Here is a 15,858-nt window from a genome sequence, read left to right as displayed (position 1 = left end):
GTTATTTACTTTATTGTTACTTCGGTTCAAGTTCCAAACTACTACAATCTTTCTTCTGTATCTACACTGACACAGATTACATATATTGAAAAAATTCAAACATTCAAAGCATGTCAAGTACCAGCATTAAAAGACAAATTACCATCTCCTCCAGAAGCGTCTATCAGTGTCTATTGCACTGCTGGTGCCTCCCAAGCAGCAACCTAAGCTACAGAAGAAGCGAGGCAACCTATAGGGAACACAGATATTGTTCTTTCTGATTCCTCACTAGATGCTGCAATTAAGTCCTGAGGCGGTTGAAAATACCACAATTTTATTTCAAATAGCCTTGGCATTAGGCAAACAGAGCTTGTCAACACCAGAGCTGCTGCATAGAAAACACGCCTAACTCTAACCCAACTGGTAAGATCCCTTGCTGTGGGTACCAGCTGCAGATGCCAGTCCAGACGAACCACAAACGTGCCCCTCTACTCAGTTAAAGCAGACTGTAACTTTCCATGACAGACCTCCTCAAATTTGCTACTGACTGACCCTTCTGCCTAGAGACTGAGGCTGCTGCCTCTGTGTCTGATATGATTTGATGTCCTGCTATAAACAGTGCCCCCTTGGCACCAGAGCAAGATTGGAAAGAGATGAAATTTGTCAGTATCTTTTCAAATATTCCCAGCAACTCTGCTATGGCACTACCTTTCTTGAATGTCTGGACAGGTCTGTGGAAAAAGACATCACTTTTCTTTGAAAAAACGTGAAGTCAGAAACGCTATCATAGTAAAAATGAGAACACAGCCCCCCTCCAAAACAGGGCATCTTCCACAAGCATATCTACCTGTACTCAGACTTCTTAGGTTTATACCTAACCTTGTAGTATTGTAAAAATAAGGGAAGAAAGACAAAGTGGGTCCAAAGCAGACATCAGATCAAAAGTTAGTTATCTTACCTTTCCAAATGATCCCTGTCCAAGAACCTTAAGTAGTTCAAACTGTGCTGGATCTGCTTTCTCACATCCTTCTTTCACATGGTGTGTAATAGGAATTTCTTTCACACTTCCTTCATCCTATTATTTCAAGGCAAACAAAATACAACAACGAACAGGCCTGAATTAATCAACTCTTGTTAGAGGTGCATGTAAATGCCTGCTCGCCTCTTATTTTTTTAAATTAAAATATTTGAAATTCTAATAAGGCATAAAAGCTGTTCAAATGAAGAGTTTTCCCATCTTTTCTGAAATAGATGCATCTAAAATTTCTAAACTGAAGTAAAATTCTCAAAGACTGCTCATTTCCTTTTGTCATAAATATTACAACTACAAAGATGGATTTTCTTACATGAAAGGAATAAATGTACAGATCTTTAAAACAAAGTCTAAGATGATCTTTCTGTGCTTCACCTCTGTTCTAGCAGCCTTTAGTTTTCCCAGTGATCACTCTTCTCATCTTTCCCATTCCTGAAATAGTCTTAATGAAAGCTAAATTGAATTTCATCATTTTAAGTAATTATTGCTTTTCACGGCAGCAAATAAATATGGTCATCCATTTGTAGCTAGAGGAACATGCATCATTTGAAGAGCATAAATAAGATATGAGTCATCTTAAGAACTCTGAGAATTCTTGCATTCAACAGAAGAAATACAGCTCTGGAGTGCAGAGTGCATGGAAAGACTCTCCTGTGTAGAGAACTCCTTCAGAAAGCTGAGGGTAATTCTGAAGCGAGCAAAAGATTTAGTGTTCTGTTGACTTTTTCCTGTTACTCTCATCTTTAGCAAAGCAGGGCACAGCAGCTACAATTGTGAAAAGACAAACATTCATGATGAAAACAAATCACATGATGAATTGCAGCTTTTATGGTGTAAGTGAAGTTTCTGTGAGCCAAAACAAGTAAGATGTCAAAATAAGCACACCCTTGAAACTACAAACTACGTGCTAAGGCCTACAGCAGCAACCTGAGCTTGCACATACAAAACGAGCAGCACCCTTCAGCCCTATCAACAATACCAATTAATTTCTTGCACACTGCAAATACAACCCAATCACAACAGAAAATCCCACCTGATTTGCAGTACCTTGAAGTCTTTAGGGTACCCAAATGATGATTAATTGTCCTCCTAGCCTCTCATTAGATCTCCATCTTGAAAGCTTCTCTTAGTGGAGACCAAAAAAACCCACCCTGTGGTGCATTGCTCTCCCCCAATTACAAGTATGAACACCACCAGAAAAAGACCTAACCGCTTGATGAAACAGTTGGTTTTAGCAAAGAACATCATTCTACAGTCAGGTTAACTACAGAAAGTCTTGCTGCCCACGACCATGCATCAAAACTTATAATCAGCATTATCAGACTTGATACAAGAGTATCTAGATTAAATTATCTAGATGTGTTTACACAAAAATTCAGGGTAGAAATCTGATCATCTAAATGTGTACTTACTTACTGTAATAATTAAAAAGCGAGGGGGGGACACACGACAATCACCAGATCGCATTAAGTGTCTATGTCCAGAGGGGGAAAGAAGGAGATCAAACTAACATCTTAGTACATTCACGACTACAGTCCAGTTGTTCTAGCACGGGTCCTCTCTTCTCCCCTACATCTCTTATTTCTCTCTTATTTCATACTCTTTCTGGAAAAGGCCTGTTTGTTCTGCCTACTTCCCATGCAAAGGTAGGCACTAACACCAGACACTGCTGGATAACAAAGTTAATTCTTTAATTCACTCTAAGGTACTTCATTTTCCTCCTTGTCCACAAAAAAGACAGCTGACATACACTGATGACAGTATATACATCCCAACTTCATTTCATCCATCCATCTTGTTGACTATGCATATATGGATTTGTAGGAAAAATACACGTATCTTAATTTTTTTCTTTTAAAAAAACACATGCCTGGAATTTAATGCAGGTAAGAACACTAGCATTTCAAGTCATCTGAGAACAGATGAAAGCAGCAAGTCATCTAGTTATACATCAAGTTGTACAACAGACTTAATGGCTAGTTCATTCTGTGAAATCTGTAAATACTCTATTTAAAAGCCTTTTTACTTCATCCTTATTTGTATTCCTTAACACTGTGAACCTTTACATGAGAAAAGATCTTTAAGCGGTCACCCGCTCTTCTGTTTATCACCCACCTTGAGTCATTAGCCTGTGACATCACATGTGGCTGTTGCAGAGACTGACAGAGTATTTCTAAATGTGAACTGAGGAAAAAAAATGTTCTCCATGCAAATAATTAATAACTTGAGATTATAAAGAAATAACTCATTTCATACAAGTGTTTTACCTTCACAAAAGATGTCTACATAATTTCATCTACTTAACTATCATCAAAGCACTAAAAATCAGCATGACTGAAGTATAAGAAGTCCTCTGCATCACCAACAAGAAATGAGCTGGTAAAGAGTTGAACAGATGTATAAGCCAGTTTCATTTTCATTTCTAGTTTGGCCTCCATGAACTGCAAATTTGGTTATCTGATTTTTATGCTCCGCTGCTTGAGAATCAAATCTATTTCAGGGTTCAGGTGCCAGCTCCCACTGAGTTGCCTTGCACAAGAGGCAACTACTCCCACCAGGATCAACAGAAGACAAAGCACTGAAAGAAACGCCGCAGTCAATTATGGCTTTGTGCCATCTTACTTCGTTACAGCTTGACTGGTATGTAGCTCCAAGCACCTAACAAACAAGCTCAGCAACATCCTTCTGGTTCAAGTACAGTGAAAGACTGAGACAAGCCATTGCTCATCTGCCTTTGCTACGTGTAAGAAGACTATGACACTGACGCCTTATTTACTTACTCCACACCAGGAAACGTCCAAGCACCACACGGTTCTATCCCCAAGAGTTTATCCTCCAAATCACCTACTTAAAAAGTTATTATTGCAATACAAAGCAGTGGTTACAGTGGGCAGTAAGACCTACTTGATATCTTCTTCCATGATCCTGTTCAAAAATATAGGGGTGGGTGTGTTGAAAAATTATGGCAAATTTTTCCATGCAAAGTCAGGCATTTCACAACAGTGCAGAATTAGCGTGAAGTTCAGCCAAAGATTTAGCCTGCACACAGAACACTGATCTTCAGCAACTCCTAAATATGCACATCACCAAGGCACCGGACAAAAATCATGCTCAACAGGATTTATCTGGGATATTTCTACATAAAAGCCAAATTAACATACTCGTGTAAAAATGAGTTCTGTTCTAAAATAGCAGGAATTAAGCACCTTCCAGATGAATGCACAACAACTACATTAAAAAAATACAAAGGAAGAACAGATGACAGTGTAGTAAAAGCAACATTAAGCACTCTGTGTATAAGAGGTTCGAGGTTGGACTGAGCATTTTCTGAGGCAGAGGGATCTATAAATGCTCTCTCCAGCACACAGAAACTGGTTTCCATAAAGCACCGCCTCATGGGGCAAACTTTCCCAAACAAGGCACTTATGTTCCCTACCCAGGTACTAATTTTCAAAAATCATCTTTGAGACTTAGAGCCTCTACAGATCTGGTGAAATAAAATGATGGGTTCAGAAGTTATTACAGAGCAAGGAATGCATAAATTTTGCTTAAAAAGGAAGTCCTACTAATGAGTGTCTAAACTGAACATCTATCAAGTATACTTACGTGGTAGGAATATGGTTCACCTTCTTCCATAGGCTCATCTGCCATTTTAAGGCCATTTAGCTAAAGAGGGGAAGGAAGGGAAACGCAGAAGAGAAAGAAAGAAAAAAAGAACAAAAACAACATTAAGACCTAACATTTTCAAATAAGCAGAGTTCATAATTTGCCCAATTTACATTTCAGAGCACACACATGAAAACTGGTGTTCTTGTTGCTCTAATTTAAAACTTTAGTTTCAAACAAATACTACTACTTAGTAGTTATATTTAGCATCTCCCTTATGTATCATTTAGCATATCCCTTTGTAACCATCATTCCATAGTGTTTTTTTAATTGGAATTAATTAAAAATTCCTTCTTTAAAAGCTACAGATACCATCCATACAAGAGGACACTAACGTAAAATTCTTGTTATGCACAAAATTTGTATTGCAGATGCTTTTCAAAAACCTCAATTCCTAAAATCTGATGAAAATTAATTTGCAGTTTAAAGTGAAAAGATTCAAAAGTGATTTCAAGTCTGTTTGGGGCAAGAGGGAGAAGTGCAAGAGCAGGTAGAATGGAGAATATATACCACAGTATTCTTATGGACAAAAATAACTACCTATTTCCATAAAAAAGTTAGATTCCTCTCAAGATTTGCTTGCATCAAAAGTTATTTAAATATCTAGCAAAAGGAATGCCCAAACTTTAATCAAGTAGTTTAGAAACTGTAAATCTGTATATTGCAATATTTGTGGATCAATTTCAAAACCAACACCTTCCAGAGGCAGAAAAGTATGATCTGCATCTGGACAGAAGCAAATGAATGGCATGCTCTTAAATGCACACAATACTTGCTAGCAGTTGCCTACCTCCCTTCACACACTTCAAACAACAAAGAAGATACCAAGCCCACAGTCACAGTAATAGAGTTTAATTTATAAAGTTATTTAGTTTAAGCTCTCTAAGTAACAAACAAATCAATTCTTTTTAACAACTGAAACAAATTTAAAAAAAAAAAACAAAACAACCAGAAATATAAAGGACATGCTCTGTTTTAACATGCAAAGCATTAATTAAAAACTGGAAATACCTTACCAAATGGGTGAAGCCAATTATGGATTTTGTTAGTGATAATTGCCAATTTACTTAGATGTTAATTGTTCGGCATCACTACCTTCATGTGGCAGTGATCTCACAACAAAATAGTGACTAGAAATAACGTAAGAAAACTCAAATTTACTTTTTTTCCTGAAAACAGAAGTTGAAGCAATTAAGTTCTTGAACCACATAACTTCAGAAGTACAAGAAAAAATGTTGTTATCTAAAATACATGCTTAAGATACCACAATATGGTGTGATTATCAGTATGTGAACTGGTAAGACACAGGACCACAAAGAAACTTGAAATGCCATATAGACCATGCCCCTGTTTAAAAACAAAACAGAAAACTTGACGAACAAGTAGAGCTGAAGGGGCAGGTTTATACCACCACCACTGCGTCACCTAAGCAAACCCTCAACCACTTCCACTGCTTCTTCTAGGACTTTCGATTTCAAGCAGAGCTTTTAAGAGCTAATTCCTAAATTAATTATTTGGATATAACTAAATCTCCAATTTTTGTATCAAGATACTGGCACTTATTTTTGAACCATATCCTCACTGAAAAAAAAAAAAAATCAAGGAAGGTAGCATGAGGCTTTTGTTACTTTCAATATTCTCTAAGATTCTATTTATTTTAACAACAGTTTACACACAGACTCTTCACATTAACTATAATCGGTCAGTTTAACCAAGCACTGGCATATTCAACACACATTCACCATTCATATCCATCATGCATTGCCACCCCAACTTCTCAAGGTCAAAAATCACTGACCTATCACCATGGATTCAGAAACCTCATATGCTACAGAAACCAATGCTACTAATTTGTTACATAACATTTCTTTTTCACATAAATATTTTTTCCAAATTAGATACTGGGAGGGACGAGATATCCACTATACTTGTTATTGTATGAATTAATTGAATACCTCAAGAACTAATATCAAAGTTCAGGTCACATATGAACTCCAACTTTATTTCAGATGATTCACTGCCATGTAATTTCTTTTCACAGTATCACTAGATTACATTCAAGCGTGAATCAATGTGAGGCTCACCAAAGTTGTTCAAGCAACTTATTTGGACCTAGTAATAAAATGGGTTTCCACTGAGGTTGCTCAGAAATACAATTATTCACTCGTGGTCTTTAGTTGAAGTGAATTTAGTGTGCATTTCACCTTTTCTTCCTTTGAATATAGCCAACATTTTCCAAGTTCTGCTACTTAAATTTAAGCTTTGAAACCAATGCTACCAGATAGAACTGAAGACAGTAGCTTAACTCCAGGCAACCAGATACAGAAAGCTGTCCCTGCCAGAATGGGGACTTGAACCAAAAATCAGTATTTTATTTGATCTACATAGTTCCTGAGCACGCTATGTGAGCATACTTTCAGGCAAATCAAATATAGTAAGTTGTTGGATTTTTATGGCAGGTAATCAAATGTCATCTTAATTAACAATTTCCTATCATACACTTTTCCCCTTCCTTGTTGCTCCTGGATTTTTTTTTCCCCTGTCTAGTCTCTCTATAACTACAAAAACTGGGATGCCTGCCAATTTTTAGCCCAAGGAATTTTATGTCTAAGTGCATGAATCTACTTTTATTGCCTGATATACACAACCACACTTTTGCCTTATTTGTTTGTGAGCCCTAGTCACTGTCCATTAAAAAAAACAACAACAACAAACCTGTTGGATTGCAACCCAAAGTCTAGTAGTCTATTAGCTATTCAGTTAAAAAATTCAATCACAAAAATCAAATCATATTAACTGTTCTGTAGAGTTGGCTGTATTGGCCAAGTTTCAGTAACTATAAGTTTCCACTGTCCGCCCGCCCCCCCTCCCCCCCACTAGGCAAAAAGGAAAAAAGTTACAATTAATACTTAATTCCCACCTCCGTGGAAACCAGATACAAAATCCTGCTTCTGCAGCCAAGTGGGATCCCTTTCAGTGACTTAATCATGAATATTTATGCACAAACTTATACAGCACAGAACTATTTTAACCTCCAAGTTATTACTTACTAAATATCTATGAACGCACAAATTTAATTCATTATTGAGATTTAGAAAGCACATATATCTCCTTAAAGAACAGGTTGAAAGCAAGCAAGTCCCATTATTCTGAAGGAGATTCTTTCATCCTTGAATCAGTTTGCTCTTCAGTACTGCTGAAGTCCTACAACTAACCGAACGTTCCAAATGCTAGCTTTTCATGAAAACACAAACTGAACTGAGACATCTAGGCAAACAGTGTTAATACTTTCCACATACAAGTTCTGAAAATTACAGAAAGTACTCCACATTGTTGTTGTTGTTATAAAAATAACCAAAACAACTAAATAAAAAGATGAGAGCAAAGTTAAGGTCAGAGGGCCTGGCAGGTAAGAAACTTACTTTTCCAGAGGTGCAGGCTATGAGACCCAATCCTCCGCCGCCAAACTGCCTCCAAGGTAACAGAGCACAATCTGCCTTCTGATTTAAATGGCTGCGACGGATCCCATGACTCACTGGGACTGTACCCTGTTACCTTGGGAGAACATCCAAAGGGCTTCTGTGGGCTGGTAAAAGGCTTAACTACTATTGCACATGCTTTTCCTCTGATAATTACAGTAGAACAGAGGAATCTCGGTATTACCAAAGATTTGAACTATCTTCCCCCCACATTAAGGATGTTTTAACTGTTTACATGGTCAATGCATTATGGTTTCATGGATCTATAGGTTTTAGCCAAAAGAAGCTAGACAAACGGTCAGCAAAAACATCTAACTACAAGGAAAAACAGTAAAAGATGTAAAGCTGGTTCCTTCTGCCCTGCTTTACACATCTTCATTTAGGCATACAAACAATTAAAAACGTTATAGACAAAACAGTACTTGGAATTTTATAACCATAATATTATTAGAAGTAGGAAGCATTATTCATCACCACTCACGTATAATCTAGTCTGACTTCAAACAGGTAAAATTCTACATAAGGACCAACAAAAGCTTCTGCATCCTCCACGGTTCTTCCTTCACTGCACTTAATTTGCTTAGTTACTGCCGCTACAGTCACCAGACCTACATCTCTCAATTCTTCCAAATGACCACGAGACTAACCAGTTTGCTTCCCCACTTACAAAGGTATTACTTCACATACTTATTTCAAAATGTTAGAGTGGAAGCTTATATTAGAAACCCCAATTATTTTGAAGACTGAAAAAATCCTTTGAAAAAAAATCCTGTTAAGGCAACCACGTTTGTTCCTCATTTATTCTGAATTACATCTGCAGAGAGTTTGCATCATTAACTTAATTAGCAACACATTGCCTTACCGAATCTTATTTCCTGAGATAGGTTTGAGAAATTTGGGGGTTCTGTGCACAGCCAAACAGGGGAGTGGTTTTATTTTTCTTTTTAAATGTCTAAAAGTCACTGTGAACAAAACTGAAGCTTAAAGGCACCTGTTCTTCCTATAAAACATCCACAACCTTTCTCCATGCAACAGTTTGTTTAGTTCTTTTGGGGGGGTTGGGCTTTTTTTTTTAACCAGTAGATATTATTATTGGGTGCAGGTGCCCAAGCTGGAGTCAGTGCTCTTTACTGCCAGCGCTCACACATTTTTGGGAAGGAACAATCTCCCCTAGCACAGCAGCGAACCCCATTACGTGGAAGACGAAGCAGTGTTATTAGGGTTACCCAACACAGAGCTACATCAACCAAAGCAGAGTCCCACCCTACCACAATGTGACCAGAGGAAGGATGTCCTGCTGATGGCGGTGGCCACGTGACATTCTGCAGGTCTACACTGAATTTTCTTCTTGTCCACTCACCGCCTGCACAAACACTGTGCTAGCCTCAGTCCCCCAATTCCTCTCGCAAAAGGAAGAGGACACATAACTCTCACTTTCTTTAAGCAGACCAAGTAAAAGAGGAAGATAAAGCCATCTACCTTAAAAAAAGGAAATACTTAAACCCAGTCCATTACTAGGGAAAATTATAAAGTTCTTTTCCTGTGGCAAAAAAAATGCATTCAGACAGGATCACAAACCTTCAGCAACATATAATTACTGATTTTAAGAGAACATTTTGATCTTTCCCATTATCAGAGATCAGGGGAGAACTACATGCATCTCAGACTAGTTATACCTCTGACAAAACACAAACCTAACCATAAAGCACAGGGATCACTGAACTAGTAAAGGTCTTGGGATCTTTTCACTACCGCCTGTCTGGGAGAAGACTAACTCCACAATCAAAGGGCATAAAGCAGCCACTCTGGAAATTGTGTTTAATAGCAGACTAAAGAATACTGGAAAAGGGTGAGATTTAAATGTGATGAAAACAACACATTTCAAAGCTTATTCTTAACATAATGAAGAAGTACATCTACATGAACATTAAAATTCTATATATTATGCATTAACAAACCATACCATTCTTCTGTTTTAGAGTTACCATGAAGTCTCTCCAAAACTATCCCGTGGGAACAGAGGTGAGCTACCTCGAACAGACCCCCTCTCCTTTTAAAGACTCAGAATACCACAGCAGATTTCCAAAAATTATCTCCAAAAGTGGTATGCCAAAACTGAATTATTATTATTATTATATTGTAGCATGTTCAATGCATAAAGACTCTAATTGTTTTCCATTTAAGAGTATTAATGTACTTTTTTTTTTTTTTAAGGCAGCTTGTTCTCTCTTAGGTCTTTATAAATTATAAGCTATAGATTATCGCAATGGCTGAGGGCACTGAATTCAAGTTACGGGCAATACGATTACTTTCTTTTCTTAACATAACACACCACCTAATTGTGGAGATTTTCAGTGATGCACAAAACTAGGTAGCTGAGTCATCCATGTCGCTGCCAGTAATTACTCACAAAGGAGTTATGCAACTCCTAACACTGACAAAATTCAGTGGCCTTTGACAGACCAGGCTCAGAACATGCTGAAGAGGATGGACTGAAAACATCGGCCAAAATCAAAGATGTATTTATTTAAACTGGCATGAGCAACAGATCATGTATGACAGCAGCAAAGCTCAATTCATGAACGTGCCTTTCGGAAGGCAGCAACTTTCAACGCAGTCCAGTTTTCTAGCAGAAGACCTTAGTTTCCAGCGACTTTGTTGTTTCAGCCTCCTCTTCCTTGTCACTGTCAGTCAATTAAGAAACTGGTTTCTGAAGTATTTATTTAAAAAAATAAATATTTGAGTATGAGGTCACATTTATGCAATTCACAATATTCATGTATTGCAAACAGCCTGCGCTTCAGTCAATTACACTTCTCCTTTTAAATGCAAGACTACTTCTACTAAACAGGCAGAAAATTCCAAAATTACTATATTCTGCCCAATTCCAAGTATTTTTGCTTCATTCAGCTTAGTCAATAAAACGTTAACATTTACTGTTTCTTTGTAGACTGCTATCATATTTCAATAATCTGTAACAGTTGATTACAATCAACACCCTCGTACCTATTTTTATTACCATGAAAATTCTTATTAATCCTATATGTAGGAGGAAAGAAGTTCACTCGGTATTTGAAGCTTGAACTGCATGATGCTGACCCTTCTTACCTAGGCTTGAGGAATTCCCACAGTCACAAACTGCTTCACAAGTGACAGCATCATAGGAAGGTACGAACAGCCAGGAACAGGGCAGTGTACTGTCTGACATGTAGTCCTTAGCACTTCAAAGACTACCAATGTGAAAAAGTACAAAATATTTCAACCCTGTATTTCTTCCAAAAGTTCATGTTGGTTTCAATGCCTTGAAGCATGAAAATTCGGCTCCTACCTTCAAGACCTCATCCTTCCGTTGCCAACTGTTTTTTACTTCAAGTCAACATGAGCATTACTTCACTGGAAATGCACTTATTTCTAATAATGTAATCCTAAATTTAGTCAACAAGCAGATTCCTCAGAGAGGAAATAAATCTTTGTTAAATCCCCAAACTATGTGAATGTAGAATTCCAACAAGCGAATACTACTACATATCCCTGAGATGCACTTAATAAAAAAGCATTACAACAATAACAAGTATTTGTTAATGTAATTTGGGAGCTTCATACACAACTTGAAGAAACTGGGTTTGGTATAAATGAAGTCTCAAATGCTGCTAGCCAAATGTAACACGGACGTAACAAACATGATGTCTCATTTTAATCGGAGCACAATTGAAATAGTTTCACACAGACCCTATTAAGTAAGTAGTCCATGTACAGACTTGAGGAAAATACAATTTCAAGAATGAGTGTGGCAAACAGTCACCTTCAGATGTTAGGAACACACAGCTGTTTCAGCTGGACATCCACCATCCTGAGCTCTGTTGGCTAGATGAGCGTGACTTCAGAACCAAGCTCCTACAGCAGTGCACTGCTAAGCCCACATCACTTTGTTAGCCCTAGCCCAGTCAAGTGTTCAAAGAGAACTTAAACATCACCACCAGCAGCAGAACTACCTGTCTGAGCTTCGCTGTGCTGGAGCCAGGGCTGGTTCTCCAGCCACCCCTGCTAACTGCCAATCCATACATATGGCAAAGTCTGCACACAAAAGCAGCACTGAACACAGTACTTTAAGTAGCGCCAGCCTCGGTAGAGGGGTATTTGCCCAGCTGAAAAATACTGAGATGCACAATAACCACAAATGTTCACATTGTAGCTGCAATACTCTAAGTTCGATTATTTTAACACTTGCATATGGTAATAATCTTAAAGGACAGATCAACAGGGCCAAGAAAGTTCTCAGACCTTCAATAAGCTTCACACCTTAACCACAGTATACTATTTTTACAAACCATAAGATTAACAAATAAGCCTTATTACTTCTGCTGACTTTTTAATCCTTACCTGTAGCTTCAATAACATAATAAGGACTTCCCTAATATTAAGGCACAGGGACTGCGTCAAGTATGCTTGGATCACTAGAATAAAGTGCTAAAATGTAACAGCCATGGTGTAGAAATGCATGTCCAGTAATTACAGTATTTGGAAGTGGCACTCCATGGACACAGCTACAGAAAATAATAACAAAAACACCAACCCCAACCCTAAGAAATTTAAAACCTCATGGCTTTAGTCCTATTGTGAATTACTGGGGTTTCTTCCCCTTTATATGCATAAACTTTTATCAGAGAATAAAATTTCAACAAGATCGCTTAAAGGATGTTCTTTCACTCTTCCCAAAACTTCAACCAATGCCTGTTTTGCACACTTTGTACTTGGAGATGAATTTGCTACAGACCTTTTTTACTTACGATAAGAAAAGCCTACTGCATCATGGAAAGCAAGTCTGACCAGTTTTAAGAAGCTTTATTTAGATAATATCTTTTGTGTGTCTAATACACCTAGGTGTAATCTTTTATTTGTCATATGCAATCCTACGCTTCTGATTTAGAAGTGCAAAAGTTTTAACACTTGAGTGTCTCATTCTGCCAAGATACACGCATTGTTACAGCATAACCAGTTTTACCATTTATTTTTTTTTAAATAGCATTTGGTACTTGCTTATGGATGCACCTAGAGTGCTAAGCAACACCTCGAAGACACTCTCGAGGTCGATCCTCGTTCTTTACGTTTAAGCACGCAAACCTCAGTCACGCGCTCCTGGCTCGTTCCGGTAGTTGTGTGTATGATAATTATTGTGTAGTTACTCAACCAAAAAGGGACCTCTCCTAGTGACAACCTACCTGAATACGCACCCAGATTAGTACAATCGAATTCTCAGAAGTTAAAGTAACTTTCCACAAGAGCAACGGCCATAAAACCGAGTTTACAGAAAACCCCCAGAGCTGTGCGTTAACCGGGAACGGACAACTGTGACATTAATATCGTTACGAAGGCGACACAAAGCACAATCGGCCTTTAATGCTCTTTAATACGCATTATTCTTACCAGCTAAGCTGGTTCCCCCCTAACTCCACACGTGTTACCGCTGCCTCGCAGCCCGCACGCAGGCGGGGAGCGCCGTTCGCCGCCGCTGTCCGAGCCCCGGAGCCGCCGCCGGGCGTAGGGCCGGCTGTGAGGCAGCGGCGCCGGCCGCGGCCGCCGAGGGGCGGCGGGGGAGGCCCGCGGGGACGGGCCCTCCCGCGGCGGCGGGGACGGTCTGCGGGTCGCGCCTCGGGGCCGCCGCCTTCGCGGGACGGGCCAGAGCCGGGGCGAGCTGCCAGGCAGGCCGGTCCCGGCGCGGCTGCGCCGGGGGACGAGGTGCAAGCCAGGTGCCTGGGCGGCAGGGCCGGGGGGGATCCCGAGGGAGGCGGGGAAGCGGCGGTAGCGACGCCGGGATCTGCCGGGGGAGGGCGGCGGACAGACAAGGGGCAGCGAGGCGAGGAAGGGGAGGGGGGGGGGGGGGGGGAGACCCGCGAAGCCCAGGAGGGGCGGGGGCCGGCGGGGAGAGGCCGGGGCCGGGGGCGTTGCAGTCTGCCCGCCCTCCGCCCTCGGGCCGGCTGCTGCCGGGCGGCGGCGGGGGCCAAGGAGGCAGGTGCCGGCGGGGAGCCGGCCGCGGCGCGGGGAGCCCCGCCCCCCCCCGGCCCCACACTGACCTCGCCGCCGCTCACGTACAGCTCCATTTTGTGGCAGGGCTCCGGCTCCTCCGCGTCCTCCAGCGGAGCGAACGGCACCATGTCCCGGCTCTCCTCCTAGCCGGGCAGCCGCCGCCAGCCGCTGCGCATTCCCCGCCTCCGCGGCCGGCTCAGAGGCGGCGGGCGGCCGCGGCGGGCCCCCTTCTCCTGCCCATGGAACGCGGCGGCGGAGCTCGGGCTACTGCTGCTGCCGGCCGGCGGGGGCGGCTCCGCTCTGCGCTCCCCCGCGCACACCCCCCAACATGGCGGCCGGCGGGGGCGGGGCCTGCGCGGCATGGGGATGACGTCAGGGCGGGCCGGAGAATCCCCTGCATGGGGAGGGGAAGGAGGGGGGAGGCGGTGACGCGCGGTGACGTCCGGTGCCGTTAACGTTCGCTCGGCGGGGCGGCGCCTCGCTGGGGGGACAGGGGCGGGAAGGGGGGAGCAGGGGCGAGGAGCGGTGTTCGCCGGCGGCACGGGGAGGGCTCCCGTGAGGGCGGCCCCGCCTGAGGGACCGCGGTGAAGTAGCCGTCGTGGCGGCGGCGGCACCTGGACGTTCCGCCTGGGCCTGAGGGGAAACGGAGGGAGGGTGTCGGAGAGCGGCACGTGAAACAAAGCAAAGCGGGTGAAAAGAGCGATGGGGTGAAGTCGGTGAAGTGCCCGCAGGCGAAGAGGCCGTTGTCCCCTCAGCCCACCCAGGAGTGCCCGGTCCCTACCTGAGGTGCCGCCGGTTCCCCCCACGGGCGCGGGCAGGCCCGCCCGGGAGCGGCTCCCTCGCAAAAAGGCGGCCCTCGGGCAGCCCGGCTGGGAGGAGGGGGCCTCTCCTTCCCGATGAAGTAACGGGGGTGGGGGGGAACACGACACACAAAAAGTTTTGGTTTTCAAAATTTAGAGGTGGCAGGATAAAACGCACGGGCGGCTGGAAAGTGGAAAACCATCGTCTGGTTCCTCTTCGGTTCTTCGTGAGATGAAGAGCGTGCATACGCCGTGTGCTCGGCTAGGAGAGCGAGAGGCTGCTTCACCGTGGTTACAGACGCCAGGGGATGGACTCCTTTGTTTCCAAGCATGTGTTTGGAGAGAAATACCACAGTATTTCTAAACCTGAGGGGGTAGAAAAAAGACCACAGATAAAAAAATAGTATTTCTCCATCACAGTTTGATCTTAGGAGCTGGAAAACACTAAATGATACTATCATACATACATGTTTTTAAGGATAGAAAACTGCCTCAATGACACTCATTTAAACACTCTGCATGCCTTACCAGTAAGTCCAGCCCTTTAGGTACAGCTGGTGGAGGAGTTCTCAAACCGTTCTCAATTGCCAAATAATTTTGATGAAATAAGCATGACCAAGGGAACAAGCTGGTACACCTCATGGCCGAGAATCTTTCCCTTGCTGATTTTTTTTAACTCAGAAGTCAACCATTGTACAAACAAGTCTATGGTATAAGATGCTGTGCTGCTGTAGTCCTTGATTAAATTAGAGCGACCTGTCTCACAAAGGTAACGATTACCAGTTCCCCGTCGCTGCGCCTGCTGAAGAGAGTTGCCTATTGTGAATGTGTCATTGCAGCAACAGCCAGCTGGCATGTCAGCGTTTCCATTGCAAAC

At 41.9% G+C, this 15,858-nt stretch overlaps 1 protein-coding gene across 2 annotated transcripts in view; it reads right to left on the bottom strand.

Annotated features, from left to right (window-relative positions):
* RPS6KA6 (ribosomal protein S6 kinase A6) overlaps positions 1-14,309 on the bottom strand; it is a 40,251-nt gene extending 25,942 nt beyond the window's left edge. For both annotated transcript variants that reach the window (XM_086470451.1, XM_086470452.1), the window contains exons 1-3: positions 14,229-14,309; positions 4,619-4,678; positions 938-1,054 (exon numbers count right to left, since the gene is read on the bottom strand). In XM_086470451.1, the coding sequence (XP_086326577.1) occupies positions 938-1,054; positions 4,619-4,678; positions 14,229-14,309 (258 nt within the window). The remainder of the gene's footprint in view (positions 1-937; positions 1,055-4,618; positions 4,679-14,228) is intronic.
* Positions 14,310-15,858: the final 1,549 nt, after the last annotated feature.

The sequence above is a fragment of the Leptosomus discolor genome, chromosome 9 (assembly GCF_034619465.1).
Source record: "Leptosomus discolor isolate bLepDis1 chromosome 9, bLepDis1.hap2, whole genome shotgun sequence".
NCBI classification, from domain to species: domain Eukaryota; kingdom Metazoa; phylum Chordata; class Aves; order Leptosomiformes; family Leptosomidae; genus Leptosomus; species Leptosomus discolor.
The sequence above is the reverse complement of the archived record's forward strand: the minus strand, read 5'-3'. Positions and strand labels throughout refer to the sequence as shown.